Raw genomic sequence first — 16,822 nt, 5'->3', positions numbered from 1 at the left:
CCTTGGGGAATTCCAAACATTTGATGGTTCCATCTTCTCAAATGTGTTTTCCTTGTTTTAGAATTATAGTGAATTACTACATTACATTTGTCATTCATTGTCACGTTTGACCTTTTAATGGATATACTCAGCGGTAACTAGGTTCTATAAAAATACAATATACTATTAGAAAAACTTCTTGGATACATCTAATAGATCATCCAAAAATATTCAGTTTACAGTGCTATAAAACACAAGAAAGCAGTAAATGATTGCATTGGAGAAGCCTTCACGAGAAAATGTTTTCCATATGTTGTTGATAAATAACTTACAAGATGAATCGACTATCAAAATATTTTTTTCATATTTTGTATTAATTGATTTATCGTTTTAGCGACTAGTCTCAGCTAGTTTCAGTTTTAAAATAATCCTTAGTTGCAGCCCTGAGACCTAACAATCTCAATCTGCACCACAGCTATAACCCCTATAGGTTTATTGTGGGGGAAATTATGCATCAGAAGATGGCAGTGAGTCACTTTAAACACCACACACACATGGGGTCCCACAGGACTACTGTAGTGATTTTTCAAGTCAGAGGCAAGTTGAGCAGACTTGTGATGCTGCTACACAGCGCCTGTAGGGCCGTGCACGAGCGGACAGAGGAGGAGAGTAAGCTAGTGAAGAGGGAGGTGGCGGGAGCGCAGAGACAGCGGGCAGTCATTGTGCGTGAAGGACCACGACAGTCCGGAGCGGCAGGAGTTAGAGGAGAAGACCAAGAAGAAGCCTTTAACCAGAACCTTCACCCTACGACGGAAATATGCGATTTGACAGAGATTTGAGTGCGCGTGGTTCACTCGTGCCTTTACAAACACATTCAGGGAGTTTAAATCTTCCTGCGTGTCGCCGACGAGGCAATGTTTAGACGTAGACTACCGGCACAGCTCCGTGGAGTTTGGACGTGTGTTTCGTAGCTTGTCACGTGTGTGAAGACAAATTATTTAACTGGAGAAACAGCGACAAGAAGCACCGCGAATGTAGTCTTCAGGGGTGGGGGGGGAAAGCGAAACACTGTACCTGCCAGCGTCTTCCTACAGTCATCCTGCTACTGTGTGTTTCGGTTTCTCGCAGTGCTGTGTGGGTAAAGTAAAGGGAGGATGCAGGTGAAGAAGCACCGTGAGTCGGACCGGAGCGGCGGGGACATGCTGGAAGGTGACGGCCTCCGCAAAAACCCCTCATGCTTCTCAAATATTAAGATATTCTTGATATCGGAATGCGCCCTCATGTTGGCTCAGGGCACCGTCGGAGCATACCTGGTGAGTACAACACTAGCCGAGCGGGACTCGCACTGTTACCGAGACCCTGCTACTGTAGATCAGATTCACACTTGTGTTATCCGGGTCTAGACTTCACATTTAGGGTTTCTTTCTGCTGCTATGCACCCTTTGGACTAATAACACGTAACAGAGCAATGACGGGACATATAAACCTCTCTCCTGCACTGTAAAGTAGAGCCTGCAGGTCACATTTCATACTGCTCAACTGTCCCTGAGAAAATATAATGCTTTTAGTGCGCTATGATGTCTAATTTAACTTTAATGTATCACAATTCAAACGTAGGCTTTTTTTTCATCAACCACGCATCAGTTACTAAATGCTGAGCTATGATAGCATTGATAATGATAGTCTTATTGTGCTCAGGAAGGCAGTAATTGGCTGATTTTACCCAAAATGTCATTCAAGGTCAAGGACCTCCTCCCATCCCTCTTACTTCCTGTTTGTTTGTTTTGTTTTATGCACTCTTTCATTATTACTATCAATCAAAATTGTTGACAACAATGTTGGTGTAACATGAGGTGTTTTTAAATACGTCCTCTCTTCTCAAACCTCAAAATGTGTATTTTTATGATGCTGTTGCAATGAAAACATGAAAACACCGAAAGATCTGAACCCATGCAGAGACTCTAATATAGAATTTGTGGGACAAAGCTCCCGAAGTGCTCCAAAATATTCCCAGAGGACCTCCACAGCCTCAGGCAACCACTGAACATTTAGTTTTGACATTAGCTATGTTATATTCTTCAAGAATTACAGTTTCCTATGCTCCCTCGCAATTAATAGACTAAACCCTGAATGCCTTCGCCATATTTGGAGTGGAACATCTTATCTTCTGTGTTAGTGGACCTGCTGAGCATCGAGCAACAGAACAGCGACAGCACGGCGGTGCAACTCAGTCAGTTAGGATGATTTCCTTAAGAGGACTTCCTCCTTATTGTTTATTTCTGATAAAACCGGTATTACCGTTCTGCTTTTTATGGCACCATAGTTTTGGACACCTGTTCAAACAGTTTGAACAATAAACCAGGTGAGGTTTGGAATCATCTACTCACCTATACACATGATGCTTTCGGGCCTGCTTTTGTTCGTCAACAATACAATATGGAGCTTTATTTACACACTGCATGCAGGACATTATGTAACTAGTTTGGTTACAATCTGGTGAACTGGTATCAACCTACGTGAGCTGCCGTGGTGTCTCTGATAGGATGATGGGACTTAAGAGAGCTTGCTGGCAGTGAAGAGACAACGCAACTATCATTGCCATCTTTGCTTTCTCTGAGCTGCTTACTGTACAAGACACTTAGCAGCATGCTGGGTGTCCTGATTTAGCAGCCAGACTACAAATTAACACAAAGTCAACCTGCACAGGCAAATACCACAGAAGTACACAGTTGAGTATCATTGTTTCCTGATTTTTAATTTAGTTTTTTCTCAGTTTTCAGAAATGATCTTATCTAGCTATTTTTACAGGTTTTTGTTTAGTGATACTGAATTAATGGCTTCTTGTGATTTAAAAGTTTACATCTGAAGTAAATAATTTCATGGCGGATTTATTTTCAGCATATGGTGACCTGGTCTGAGTATTTTATTATTATTTTTATTAATCATTTTGTGTATAAAAGACGGGAAAATGTAAATCCAAGGCCAAGGTTTCAAATGTCTGACCAGAAGTCTAAAACCCAAAGTTATGATATAGGCCTATGACAAAGAGAAAAATTGTGCCATTTATTTTCTTTACTTTTATTTGACAAATTACATTTTTTTATTTATTGATTATCAAAATGGTTCCAGATCATTTTTCTGTCGATCTACTAAACGATCAATCAACTAAACGCTTCAGTTCTGTTGGACGTATCATTTTCATCGTAGTCGCAGAAGGTATAACAAGAGAGCTCAATCGAATCACTCGTTTACTACTATACATTGACTGATTTAAATCATTATGTAGTTCTAAAGTGATGTCGTTAAATGTTGTGCATGCAGAGCTGGAAAGATTAGTTGAGCGACAGAAAACTAATCTGCAGCTATTTTGAGCCAAAAGGGCAAACGTTCTCTGGTTCCACTGTGGGCTCTAGAACGCTATGATGGGCATGTTCCACTGATTTCAATTCTGCCATGACAAAAGCATACATTAATTATGTAAATAATTGTTGTTTGGAGACCTAGTTGTGCTGAAACAAACCTGAGTTTGAGGTTTACTGATCCCAGAATCATCATGTCATTGATAAATTGATTCTTCACAATTGAAAGTCTCCCAGGCGGTCTCATTTTACCCAATAATAAAGTTGCAGTCACAGATGTATTGTTCCTACTTGTCTGCAGTCACTACATCAGGTTTTAATTGCTTGAGTGGATACTATATATTAAGCGCCTGGAAGCTCTATTTGTGATTTCTGTGTATGCAACACCTGAGGCTGTATAGTTGGTAATAGTAACACCTCCCTGATAAGAATACTTTCTGACACTTCAGAGCTTGATCTGCGAAGTGCAACCAACACCTAAACCGGAACTGTGTTCGTCTCAGCTGAGCAAACCTGTCAAACTATGGTCGCACTGAATCAGCTGAGCGTTGCAAGGACGGAAAAGCCCAAATTGCCATTTTACATATCAGTATTAATATCTAGTCTATGTTCTAATTAAGCACACGTATTTGTTTAGATATTAATTATTTAGTAATTTTATGTATTTATTAGTTAATTGCTGAGATTTCAAATAATACAGGTTAATAAACAGACATAAGTCAAAACATACATCACCCAGGTAATTAATTATTGCTGTGTTAGCGTTGGGGCCTTTTCATTCAATTTCACACACGTGTAGCTATTAAGTGTGTAAAAATAAGGATGAAAGATAAAGAAACTTAAAAAATATAAAATTTTTAAAATGGCTTATTCAGAGCAGTTAAAGTACCTTTAGTTAACCTTCAGTCAACCCTTCACTAGGTTACACCTCATAAAACTGAATGGAAATGCTTCTTAATAGCCTTAGACTTCAGTTATAAACAGCTGCTGTGCCTTCACAAATAGCACTATTTCAGCACTTTCACCGTCCGTGCTAAACCTTAATGTGCTTAAGTGAATGTCAGCATTTAGCTGCCTTTTTGCTGCTTGCTGATAATACAGACCATGTCAGTACATCCAGAAAATTTTGGGTTTCCTCGTGCTCAGACAAGACTCGTTCTTCCCCATTAGATGATGAGGTGTCGCACAACATGACAAGGTTTGTTTTGTTGCCATGCAACAGATTAAAGATTTACACAGTTTAAGTTTTTTGAAGAAAATGTGGTCTTAACCACCGACCAGTATGCAATCCACTCAATTTTTCCTATGTAATTTATTCTGGGTGTAATCCTCCTGGAAGGCTGCCTGTTTAAGTCGGAGTGGAAGTGCATAAACATGTTTAACCTGGAGACGAGGGCTCAACTCATCAGTGTTTCCACTGCGGAGAGCAGAAGCTCTCGGTCACTCCACTTGCTCAGGCCTCCTGTAACGGGATGGGATGTGATTGAATTGACGACGGCTTTGCTCGCTCTGCTATATTTTGTTGCAATGTCAATATCTGTGAAGAGCTAAAGCTACCGTGTCAACAGGTTGTCGGGGCCTGGCATTGTTTCTAAGAGCTGGATGAGACAATGTTGCGATCACGTCCCAGTCGGGCGGAGCCAGCCTGGGGTAAATACAGCACGTCCAGTTTGTGCGCATTTAGTGAGAAAGAGCTACCCGAGGAGAGGCTGTGACTCATTCTAAAGTTTTCTATCCACTCAACATCACCAAAAGGACTCCGGCACGAACCGCTCCCAACAATCATCCTCCCAATGCTTTGATGTGTAGTGAAGGTCACTGCAGCTGTGTTTAGAGCAGCTGCGAGAACGACCTGCTGTCACTTCTGATTCAGAAAAGTCACAGAGGACACCTTTTTTTTTTTCTCAACTGTAATGACAAAGCAAACAGGCTGTCCAATGTTTGTTTCAGTTGACAATGACATCTCATTTACTCTCCTGTAAATATTGTCTCAAAGGGAACAGAGCATAGAGAACATAGACATGCGTCATATTTTAGGTATCAGTGAGGACAGAAGAGTACATGAAGAGATACTATCAGAGATTTAAGCCAGTTAGCAAAAACTTAAAATACTAAAACGTCACTTTCCTGTTCATTACTGATTTCAGCACCAGATTTGGTGCGTAGATTACAATGTTGTGCGGTTGGTAAAGACGACGGTCTCTGACATCAGAAGTGGATTATACACGCTAAATGAAACTAAAAGTGAGGGGGAAAACACACCAAAATATTATTATTCTAATAATAATATTTTGTAATGCAGACTTTCCCAACAGAAGAAACTCTGTTTCTGATAAGATTTAATATGTAGCAAAGCTTGATGCTTAATGTGAAAGTAAAATGTAAGTGTAGTCTCATGCAGAAAAGGAGTACTTTAACCAGTCACCACCACCAGTGGCCTCAAAGGTCATTTCCTTGTATGAACATTAAATTAAATGTGTACATTAAATGAGCATAATCAAGCATTTGATGGAAAATAATTCTAACAGCAAAACCACAACTTTTTAAACCACAAGATTCAGTGAAGTCACTTTTTCTCAGAAAGGGATGTTTGTGTTGGTGGGACCTTTTTTTTGTGTGTGTGGGTGTGTGTGTGGAGCTTAGTCAAAACTCCTGAGCCCGTTTGGGAAATGGAAAACTGTGATGCCCTTTCAAGGACAGTTCGGGACAGATCTGAAAATAGCTTCATAACCGTTTAAATGTGACGCTGTGGTTCACATGGCTCGCAGAGACTGTTCCCACATATCGCAAGAAAGCACTCCCTGGCTCTGCTCTGCAGATCCCCTATAATAAAGTATTTGACTTTGATATATCATGATGAACTTTGTCTAACAAAGTTAAAGTTCTCAGTCATTCTCTGAAAATAAATATTTGCTTACATTATTTAGACTCTGACAACTACAGTTAACAAACAAAACTAGCTTAAACAACCATTTTGCTGTGTTTGCTTCAGCTGGAAGTTACTGGTACGCTCTAGCTCTAGTGGACGACAGCTGGTGAAAGAGAGAGAAGCTTGTGATGAGTTATTCTCACTAAAGTTAAATGTTGCTGTGCCTGGCTAATCAAAACCAGAGGCCTGTTTCCAGGGAGGAGCCACTGTGTGGAACATCTGAACAGCTTGTTATTCAGAATATTCCAATGGAAAGGCACAGTTTAAAATGGATGATGAAAAAACAGACTATTTCTCCAAGAATACATGACCGACATACACCTGGCATTAATATGTGATCAGTCAGAATTGGCTGATCTGATCGTCTTCAGCTCACAATGCGTTCTGCTTGCATATACATCTTACATTAACATGCATTTCTCTAAATACAGATACAGATTGCATGTTAATGCCAGGTGTAAGTAATTTTACCTTAATTTTACCTTCATACCTTTGATTTTGTGTTCTGTTGTCTTTCAGGTGAGTGTGCTGACCACCCTGGAGCGGCGGTTCAACCTGCAAAGTGCCGACGTAGGAGTGATAGCCAGCAGCTTCGAGATAGGCAACCTGGCTCTGATCCTGTTTGTCAGCTACTTTGGGGCAAAGGCGCATCGGCCCCGTCTGATCGGCTGCGGGGGCATCGTCATGGCTCTTGGCGCCCTTCTCTCAGCTCTGCCTGAGTTTCTAACTAATCAGTATGAGATAGGGGAAACGTGGAGGACTGACGTGGGTCGGGATGTTTGCTCCAACACCAGCAGCACGGAAGTTCAGAAGGCTGAGGACAAAATATGCGGCAACAGGGCCAACACCAACATGATGTACCTGCTGCTGATTGGAGCCCAGGTCCTGCTGGGGATCGGAGCCACACCGGTGCAGCCCCTGGGGGTGTCCTACATTGATGATCACGTGAAGAAGAAAGACTCATCGCTCTATATAGGTGAGCTACATTTATGAAATTGTGTGAACAAAATGTTAAAAATACAGATTATACGTAATCTGATGGAAAAATGAAAAAAATCAGATTGCTGGAGGAAAGTTTGAGAATCTTTGGCTGAATTAAATTGCTGTTCAAGGAAACGGATGATTATCACACTGGAAATTAAAAATCTATTTGCCGCAGCACACTGATTTCCCAAGGCAACTAAAACTAGTACAGCGGAAAGACAGCCATCTACGTGTTTGTTCATCAGGTGCGATGTTTGCACATTTTGAGTCAACACACAGTATGTACGTGTGCTCTTCTGCTGCGCACCACATCCCTTTTTTTCCAAGCACAGGGCCTGTTCATGTGTGTGCCAGGTGAGCAGATCTTGGAGCTTTGTAATCTCCATTACATCCGTTTCAGTGGCGAAGAGGCCAGATGCGGGTTAAATGTCTCTGCTTCGCGCAATCCTCTCTCAAAGGCAAGATGCTGCTGATGTGGCTTCTTTGAGGTTTAAAGGTGCATTCAAAGTGCTTTCTGTGCAAAGTTCTGAAAACACAATGGCTGTTTAGGGATATGTATTTGCTGTGATGTGTATATTTTGCTATTTCAGTATGCAGAAGGTAGCTTTAATGCGTGCCTCATTAAGCCATGGAGGATTTTCACATCTGTAGCTTTTTCTGTGGATGTCAGATATTTTACAGAAACAACCACCCATGACAGATGTTACAATAAATATATAAATATATATAGTAATAAATCTATATTCTGCATATAGAAGAGCAACATATGATAAAGGACACTCATGTCTGTGTGGTAAATATGTAGCTTGTCTGTTAGCTTGGTTTAGCACAAACTAAGCGTACACTTTGCGCAATGGAAGTAAAAGGAAACCACTAGCCTGGTTCTGTCCAAAGCTACACAAATCCATACAATCTGTACAAAAAACAAAGCGTGAAAACTGCAATTTACCGTTTTACTGAGGTTATGTACTGGACTATTTCTAAGACGGTAGCAGTCTTTAAGCTTATTTTCTCAGCTAGCCTTTTGGCAAGTAAAGTAATGTTTTAAAGTTAAAACAGTAACTGTCACAGACTAACGTAAACCTATCTTCTTTAATTTTGTTGGTCATAAGACCTGCGAAAGCACAGCCACAAATCCATTTAATAGTATGTTGCATTGCTTTGACGGGGACCTGTCTGTTTGTTGTCCAGACTGCCACGTCAGCCTTTGATGGAGTAGATGAGATGTGTCTGCATAGTGTTTGCTGTTTGTTATCAGTGTGGAGCAGAGACAATGAGAGCCTCAATAGAGGATGAGTTCAGGCTGGCACTCGCCCCTTTTCTGATACATTCACACAGCAGCATGCTGTGTGGCTGCCTTTTGTCACTCAAATACAGATGTGACCTGCAAACAAAGGCAGCAGTGTGCTCTGTAATCTCAAGTCCAAAGCCGATTTTTCTTAATTGCCGTTCATTGTGTTTATTTGTCCCGAACATGGGATGTTTTTACAAAAAGCACCTCCAGCTTTGTTTGAAACAATAAAGAGCATGAAAAAGTGCGACAAAAGGCTTTGACATTTTTGGCACCACAGTAGTTGCTTGTAAGCAATTCATGGTGGGAAGTGGACTGCGAGTGATTTGACTTTGGCATGCATAAGGGAGGTGAGATTTTGTTCTGTCCTCCTCTGATAAGCTGCAAGGAGAGTTGGAGGGAAAAAAATGAGCGGTGAGCAGCGAGGAACAATGTGGTATTGAGTCGTGCTCAGCTGATCGTCCTAATCCTTCTGCTGCAGGCATGTCATGTGCCCCCAGCTGCATGAATGGAGTAGATTGTCTGAAATTCTGTGAGATTTCCTTTCACATACTGATAATGTATTTGGATTATTCAACCGTTTACGTCAACAAGTTCACGTTGTTACAGCAGCGATGGAACGTTTTTTTCAAAACATTTTGTCGTGGCCAAATATTTGCTTATTTCCTGTAAGTGTTGCACAAGTTCTGTAGGCTTTGGCTTCAGTCTTGTTTCATTTTTTATTCACTATAAACACACCTTTAGATTAATAGATGAAATTAGATTTTTCAAAACATGAGAGTGAATGGACCATGGATGGATGAGAGTGAATCATCCATCCTCTTACTGGTGTTATTTTGTCTCCGCAGAAGGTTTAAGGGGAAATTTGAGTGGTTTGAAGAAGCCGTTAGAGAGAAACTAGAGAGGAAAACACCTTGTGAATCTGAGACCAGAAACTTTAACCTGACATTCATAACTGCTGCAAACAGATGTGCTGTATGAGAATGTGCATTTCCCCTAGGCTGTCCTTTTCACTCTGCCAGATTACAAGTGTGTATCAACTGTGCTTGCTGTTTGGCATGTAGACTATTTCACAGCTTTAAGTGTTGAAACTTTTTCACACACTCCATGGGAGACGGTGTTGAAAGCAAATACTTCAAGTCACTTTAATTCTTTAATTATCTGATATCACATCATTTTAAGTTCAGTGCAAGGTGAAGAACATCATGATTAACCCTGATTCAAGATACAGAAGTGTAATTGAAACTGCTATTTTTCTCACAGCACACCGCAACCTTTTCCTGCTGCTGTTGTCGGTGCTCATTTTCAGCCTGGTGATGTGTCATTGTTAAAATTAGAGCCTGAGCCAACTGGCCAGGTGGAAAGTGTGAGGCAAGCACCGCCCTTTTAAGAGTATGGCGGTGCAGGGAGAGCAGAGCCGAGAGACCTGGAGAAGAGCCATAATTACAGAGTAAGGCAGGAATGCCAACCAGCCAGCCATGAGGTGGGTCTGAGTGGGCCGGGACGCACATGCATACCACACAGGCCTGTGAAAAACAACTCCTCCAGAGGCTCTGACTGCCTGCTTTGACTGTGTATACTGCAGCAGGCAAGGCTTACTGCTGTTTAAACAGCTGTAAAACACTCGAGGAAAGTCGGCTGTGACTCTTTAGAAAGCCATTCTCTCTGTCTGGTTAAGATATGTTCACTGTCAGTAAGATTTTTAGGACCTCATACTGCTACGTGTTCTTCTTAAAAGGAAATACTTCAGTGTTCTCAAGAAACTGGTTTGAACGGCATTATCAAGAAGAGTCTAACGTAAACACATGTGTTTTCTGTCATCGCGTTGTTTTGGTTTGTTTCCAGAGTCTAGATGGAGGCACTCGTCTCCGGCCAAAGGAAATAATATGATCGGGCAGATTGCGTCAACAGGATCTTTATTCCCACTGCTCTATGACCTTTCACTATCCACTGCTAATTCTGGCTCTTCCCATAGGACCCCTAACTGCGTAAATGTACTGTACAGCAGCGGTCCCCAACCTTTTTAGCGTCACGGACCGGTTTCATGTAAGACAATATCTTCACGGACCACCCTTCAAAGTGTGTGTGGGAGGGGGGGCATAAAAACAAATATAAAGTGCATAAAAAAACTCACCATTACGCTGAATTAGTGAGAGCCCTGAGCTTGTGTCTCTGCAACGAGCCGGTCCAATATAGGGGTATCAATTCTTCACCAATAGTAAAAGGTTTCTTCTCTTAGCGATACAGTTAGTCACTAAGTATGACGCTCTCAGTGCACTCGCATGTGTTGATGTGGTGGCCATCAGTAATTGTTTATGTCCTTCTTGGTCATGTTTTTTTCTTTCAAAAAACTCCAAGGGCTTGTCTTTTAACGGCGGGTGCCTGCGAAGCCGTTATGAAGGCTTCGCTGCCTCATTTGCAAGCTTGTGTATTATGCAGAGCGCCGCATGAGAATCACCTGTAGATAACACATATTTTAAGTAGGACTCCTGATGTTGTCTTTTAAATGTCTCCTCATTGACTCTTTTCCCTTTTCCAAAAAAGCTCTTTAAAGACGTTTGTTTTCCACTCATTGTTGCTTGTGGGCTTAATTTTTGAAGTAAAGTCATCACGTGACTGAGACGAGTGTCTTGACCTCTGGTCTTGACATGTGTCAAGAGACACAGACGGACAGACGGATGTATCCGGTGATTTTTCAAAATAAAACCTCTTTCAAAATAACATATTTTTTTATTCGATCTTTCTGTGCGGCCCGGTACCAAATGACCCACGGATCGGTGGTTTGGGACCACTGCTGTACAGGACACACAGAAGGGTTTAGAGCTGGCGTCAGACTCCACCCTGCTGCCTCTTCAGGTTTCAGAAGCTTTTAAACTGCCTGGGATTTCTTCATGCAACTATAATGTACAGTATGTAGTGCCTGTGGTACTGTACTTATATGGGGGGGACTGAAAGGATGACATTAATTAATTCATCGATGTCTAACCCTTTTTATGCAAAATGTCACAGATTTGGACATGTGAACGTTGCTTGTTGCATAATAAATATAAGACATTTTGTGAACAGATTTAAAAGTGCTGATGGAGAAGAGGCTTAAAGTTTAATTTTCTAATGCAGCTTCTTTTACTGCCAAAAGTGAGAGAGTCCTGAAGTTGTTAAAGAAGCAGGATTACTCTTCTAAAGCATTCATACAGTATTTGCTATGTAAGTTGCATCTCAAGTCCTGTGCTCTATAAGACTGTACATAGCCACTGGTGTTGTAAGCTAAATGCTATTGTAAGCATGCTAACAAGTTCATAATGAGAACTCTAACATGCTGATTTTTAGCAAGTCATTTTTACCATCTTAACATGTTAACATGCTAGCATTTGCTAATTAGCACTAAACAATGTCGTTGGGTCTCCATGTCTCCAGTCTACATAGTCAGACAACGTCTTTGCTTATACCCAGTCGATTTAGCTTATTTTAAACTATATTTGGAAAAAGCAGTAAGGCTACTGTGTTTACCCCTGATGAGTTTGTACCCCTGCTTATTGTTTAATACCGCTGCTAACAAAAGCTGTCTTGGAATTGTAACAGTTTATTTACGTCATGGATGTTTAACAAGACACTGTTGCTCGGCCTCGACTCCAATTTTGCCCAGTGGACACTCGTGGTATTGCGGTGAAAAATCCACCCGTGGCCCAAAAAGCATTTTCCCCATAGACCACTTTATAAAAGACACGTCTGTAAAACTGTTAACCGTACACCGTGGACTGCAAACAGGAATTTTTGATCCATGAAGATTTTGGTATTTATTAAACTTTCCTCAAGTCGGTAAAAGCGATTTCAAAAAATTGGTGACGTCATCGCAATTTAAAGTCTATGGGCAGGGTGGGACGGGCGTGAGAAACACGCATAATTAGCAAAGATTGGATGACTAATTGTGATTTCAGTTGACTTCATGCACCAGCAGGCTGCAGTGACTCTGGTAGACACTCTCTGTCTCTCTGTGTCTGTCTCTCTCTCTCTAGCTCTCTCTCCCTTTCCATCGCCCTCTTTCTTTCTTCTCAATCTCTCTCAGCCATACTACCTAACTAGAAATGACAGACTAGCTGTTGGGAAACACAAAGGTCCTTTTTATTTTGGCCTGAGACAAGATAACTGCCTCTACCTGGAGAGTGAAAAGCATAAAGAAAATGCCTTTCATATCTCAGTATTTGAACAACTGGTTTGTATTTTATTTTCAGGCCTTAGCTCTGTCTTTCACCACAACTACCGTGTTTTTTTTATTTTATTTTTTACATATTCCAACAATTTTCTAATGGTATGTTTCATCATGTTGTGTTCACGTCACTACTGATAAATTTATCTTCAGTTTTGTAGGCAAAAAACGATTGCAGACGACGCAGTGACAAAGGTCTTACAGGGGTCCTCGAGAGTCAACACTCCTGCTAAAATGCTCTGACTCCAAACCGTTGCTGCAGTAGGGCATTTATATAAGCTACTTAAACTCGGCGCATGTTAATGTCATCTTGAAGGATTAGATTCTAAATGGGTTTTTCCGTCCCTGCCATAAGCTGCATGCTGAGTTTGCCTAGCAACACCAGTTTGTTTTATCTCAAGATGATAAACGGTGTTGCAGTAAACGTTCATCAGCCAGCCGCTGCTCCTCTGCATCACTATAATGAACTGTGTGGGCTTGTCTTTCTGCCATGTGCGACAGGACGCTCGGCAGTCTGCTGTGCTACGAGCTGAATATCCCAGAGACGTTTAATGTACATTCTGCTGCAGGCCCGGACGCAGCGGCCGCCCCCTGCTCTGTTACCTCGGGCTGTTCCTAGTTTGTAGAGAGGGCACTGAACAGGAGATTATCTTGTATCCACCTGGTCAACAACACGCTGCTGCTGTCTCGAAGCTAATCGGTAATTATCCCAAAAGTATCATATAATGGATTCAAAAAGGAACGCAGTCAACATAATGCTGAGCAGAGGGGGACTGCAACACTTCAGTACTCCCGTTTTGGTAAATGGAAAGTCATTGTGATGACCCAAGTTTCACTAAATCTGACCAGAGAAAGTTATTTGAGTTGAATTTGTTGTCCTTCCTTCAATTGAATGAGGTTATCTCTGAGTCTTGCCTGGTAATGAGGCAAAACATAGAGAGCAAATGTATTCGCTGTTTAATCATTTTTAGATTTTTCAGCAGCCGCTGTTTGCAGATGACAAGAGCAGATTGAAGAGTTGTTTGTTTATATGTCGTTCTGATATGAGACGGATTGGGCGGATGTGCAAAGCTATCTGATAGTGTTAAATTAACCTCAGAAGGGTGTGGACTTGGTTGATTATTACATTTCCACATTTCTGTAGTGCGTCAGGCCATGTAGTAGCCTCATAAGGACTTGTCATCTGGCTGCTTGTCTGAAGCAAATTACCTCCCCCAGTCAATCTGCTGTTGTTGTGGGATAGTATTGCAGTGACACTGTAATTATACTAGTCTATGGTTTGCTACAGTCTGTACAGTTTGTCTGTTGGACGTCTGGCTGGTCAGATCAGATAAACATCTAAATCGTTTCATGAAATCCCCTGTTTTGTTTTTGACAGCTTAAACCCAAAATAGAGGGAAACGGCTGAACATATGTGAACCAATTTGGTCCCATGAATCAAAGATACAACACTAGAACTAAGAAGAGTTAGCCTTGGGGTAGGCAGGATATCCTTTTAGGCTTAAAATATTTATTTTTGCGAAACTGTCTAACTTGCATTAGATCTAATCTCAGAGCAGAAATCTGGACTGGTCTAACACAACAGACTAGTCTAAAATATCTTCATGAAACTGGCCTCAGCATGGCACATCTGGAGACCCTTTAAAGATCATTTTATTTAGTTCCACTGATGATGGGCCAACTTTTCAGGCCTGATGATGAACCTTTCATCCCTCAGCTGTAACATGAGGGAACTGAGAAAGTGTCAGTTTGGAAGCCAGTAAATGGGTCAGACCTCTGCAGGAAATGGATCAGTATTGGATAACAGATATGAAACCCCCAGGCCATCTCACCAGAGCCTGCATAGCTGTATGTTGAAGCTTCTTGCTATTACCATGTATGTGTGTCTTTTTTTTTCCCCTACCAGATCACCGTCTGCTGCAGTGTAGATGTGGCTCAGTAGCCTGAATGGTGCCCCATGTGGCAACCTGCTACATTTTGGCCTAAACATACTTGTGGCACCTTTTCCTCTCCATCATGAATCCCCGTGGCCTCAGTAAACCTCGACATGCCACCATGCAGCCGTCTCGAGGCAAATTTGGGTCAGCCTCTGTCACTGCTGATTAAAAAGAGGATTTTTTTTGTCATCCATTGGGGGAGGAGCGTGGGGATAAGAGGTGGGAGGAGACGGATCCTTAACACAGCAGCATCAGCAAGCCGTTGCCACATAAGCGGCTGGTTGTTAGGCCGTTTGTTTGTTTTTTTTACTATTGGATTGAAATGCTCAGTCCTGCTGTGGAGGTTGCAGCCGTTACTCTGCTCTGCCTGATCTTCAAACCACAGAGAGTAAAGAAAACACACGACTGGCTGCTGGTCAGGACCTGTCTTGGACTTGCCATACACGTAACTGCTCTGAAAAATTAGCAGTTTAAGTGTACGGCAAGACCTGACCTTGGACAAGGACTTTGCTCAGGAAATACAAATTCACGCTGCACTCGTGGTTTTACCAAAAATCCCAAGCCTCATTGATTGAGTGGTGTGTAAGTGGTTGCTCTCTGGGCTCCTAGGATTACTCAGAAGCATGTTCAGCACTTAATCCCCATATCACTGATGGCGGAGAGTGAGGGATAACAGTGCCTAATTAAATGGACTCTGATCAATAGGTGGGCAGTAATTATAATTAACCGTTTGATTTAGTCAACTTTTATTTAATCAGACTCAGGAGTGAGTCTATTTCTTTGTTTTGCTATGATGCAACCGTGTTGTGCTCCAATTTGAAAACAGCTGAGTCAAAGTTTTTCCTCACAAAATGCAGCGTGAGTTACACTGACATCAAAACGTCAAATTGTAAATCAAACTCTTTGTCAGGCAGATTTTTTTTGGGTTCTTGGGTTTCACATGCTGGTTTCTATTGAGGATCTGATTCACTGAGCTTCATTTTTTATTAGACTTAGACTTATCAGACTTAAATGAACCAGACTTCCAAGACCGTGTGGGATCAAATGATGCAGCGTCAGACTTACTCCCTCTCCAGCCAACGTCATCACGCACCGTGCGCTCTCGAAAAGAACCCTTATGGAGCAGCACATATTCATCAGCATCAGCAGCAGTGGCATCCTTCTTCTCAGTAATGTAGGGGGGCCACTCGGCCAGGAAGCAAATTTTTAAACCGCTCCAAATCACCAACTCACATAAATCATTAAAATGAACGATTTCAAGGGCTGTTAACCAACGTTTAAAGTGAGTTGTCAGACCTCTCGCAAATTCCACATACGTCTGACCACTTCTCCTCTCCCAAGACCTGAAACGCTGGCGATTAAGCCTCTGGCACAAGCTCATATGCCTTAAGCACGGCAGTTTTTATTTTGACATAGCTAGAGCTAAACTCTAAACTCAACGACAAATATGGTTCTTGTGCTTTTCCTGTAAGGACACACTGGAACATTAGAGCACAGTCCGCATCAGGCCAGTCCCTAGCCTTAGCAGCTCGCTCAAACAATGTAAAAAACACATCTGGGTGCCTCCTCATTAAAGTGTGGCAACAAACGCAAATTATTGATCAAAAGGACGCACACCAACTTTACTCGCTCTGATCCTCAGTGGACCACTTGCCACCTTTTACATCAGACAACCGACGACTCTCCAGATCTAACTTTGCTTGTTCCGTTTGCTGGTGAATCCTCGCTACCTCAATTTGCTTTTTAATCTCCAACTCTTGCATATATGTTTCATGGTCCCTTTGCAATGCAATAAGCTCTTTCTGTTGTTCAAAAGTCAACCCCTGTGTCTGGGCAGACATAGTTGTGGAAACCGGAACAGGCTCTTCCTGATCCCCCCCCCCGTCCCCGTCCCGTCAAAACTCCCATCTCAATTAGTGTTAATTTCAAAGCCACTTTAATATCTTCTTTAAGACGTTTGTCCCCCACAACCACTGAATAATGCTCAGACAGTTTAAGCAACTGCTCCTTTGTAAATTTTTGTAACACCTCCTCCGATGGACTAGCAATAAAGGCCTCAAGATCCAACATGTTTATTTTCCAAATCTTTACACTCAACCAGAAAAACACAACACAACTTCTACGGCAAAACAGGACCAG

The 16,822-nt window shown here is 41.8% G+C and overlaps 1 protein-coding gene across 1 annotated transcript in view; it reads left to right on the top strand.

The window, feature by feature from the left end:
• Positions 1-673: 673 nt before the first annotated feature.
• Positions 674-16,822, top strand: part of slco3a1a (solute carrier organic anion transporter family member 3A1a) — a 36,450-nt gene continuing 20,301 nt past the window's right edge. The window contains exons 1-2 of the mRNA XM_029434217.1: positions 674-1,292; positions 6,787-7,243. Of these exons, the coding sequence (XP_029290077.1) occupies positions 1,134-1,292; positions 6,787-7,243 (616 nt within the window). The 5' untranslated portion in view covers positions 674-1,133. The remainder of the gene's footprint in view (positions 1,293-6,786; positions 7,244-16,822) is intronic.

Source organism: Cottoperca gobio, chromosome 6, assembly GCF_900634415.1.
Source record: "Cottoperca gobio chromosome 6, fCotGob3.1, whole genome shotgun sequence".
NCBI classification, from domain to species: domain Eukaryota; kingdom Metazoa; phylum Chordata; class Actinopteri; order Perciformes; family Bovichtidae; genus Cottoperca; species Cottoperca gobio.
Note: the sequence above shows the minus strand (reverse complement) of the source record. Positions and strands in the feature narration are given on the sequence as shown.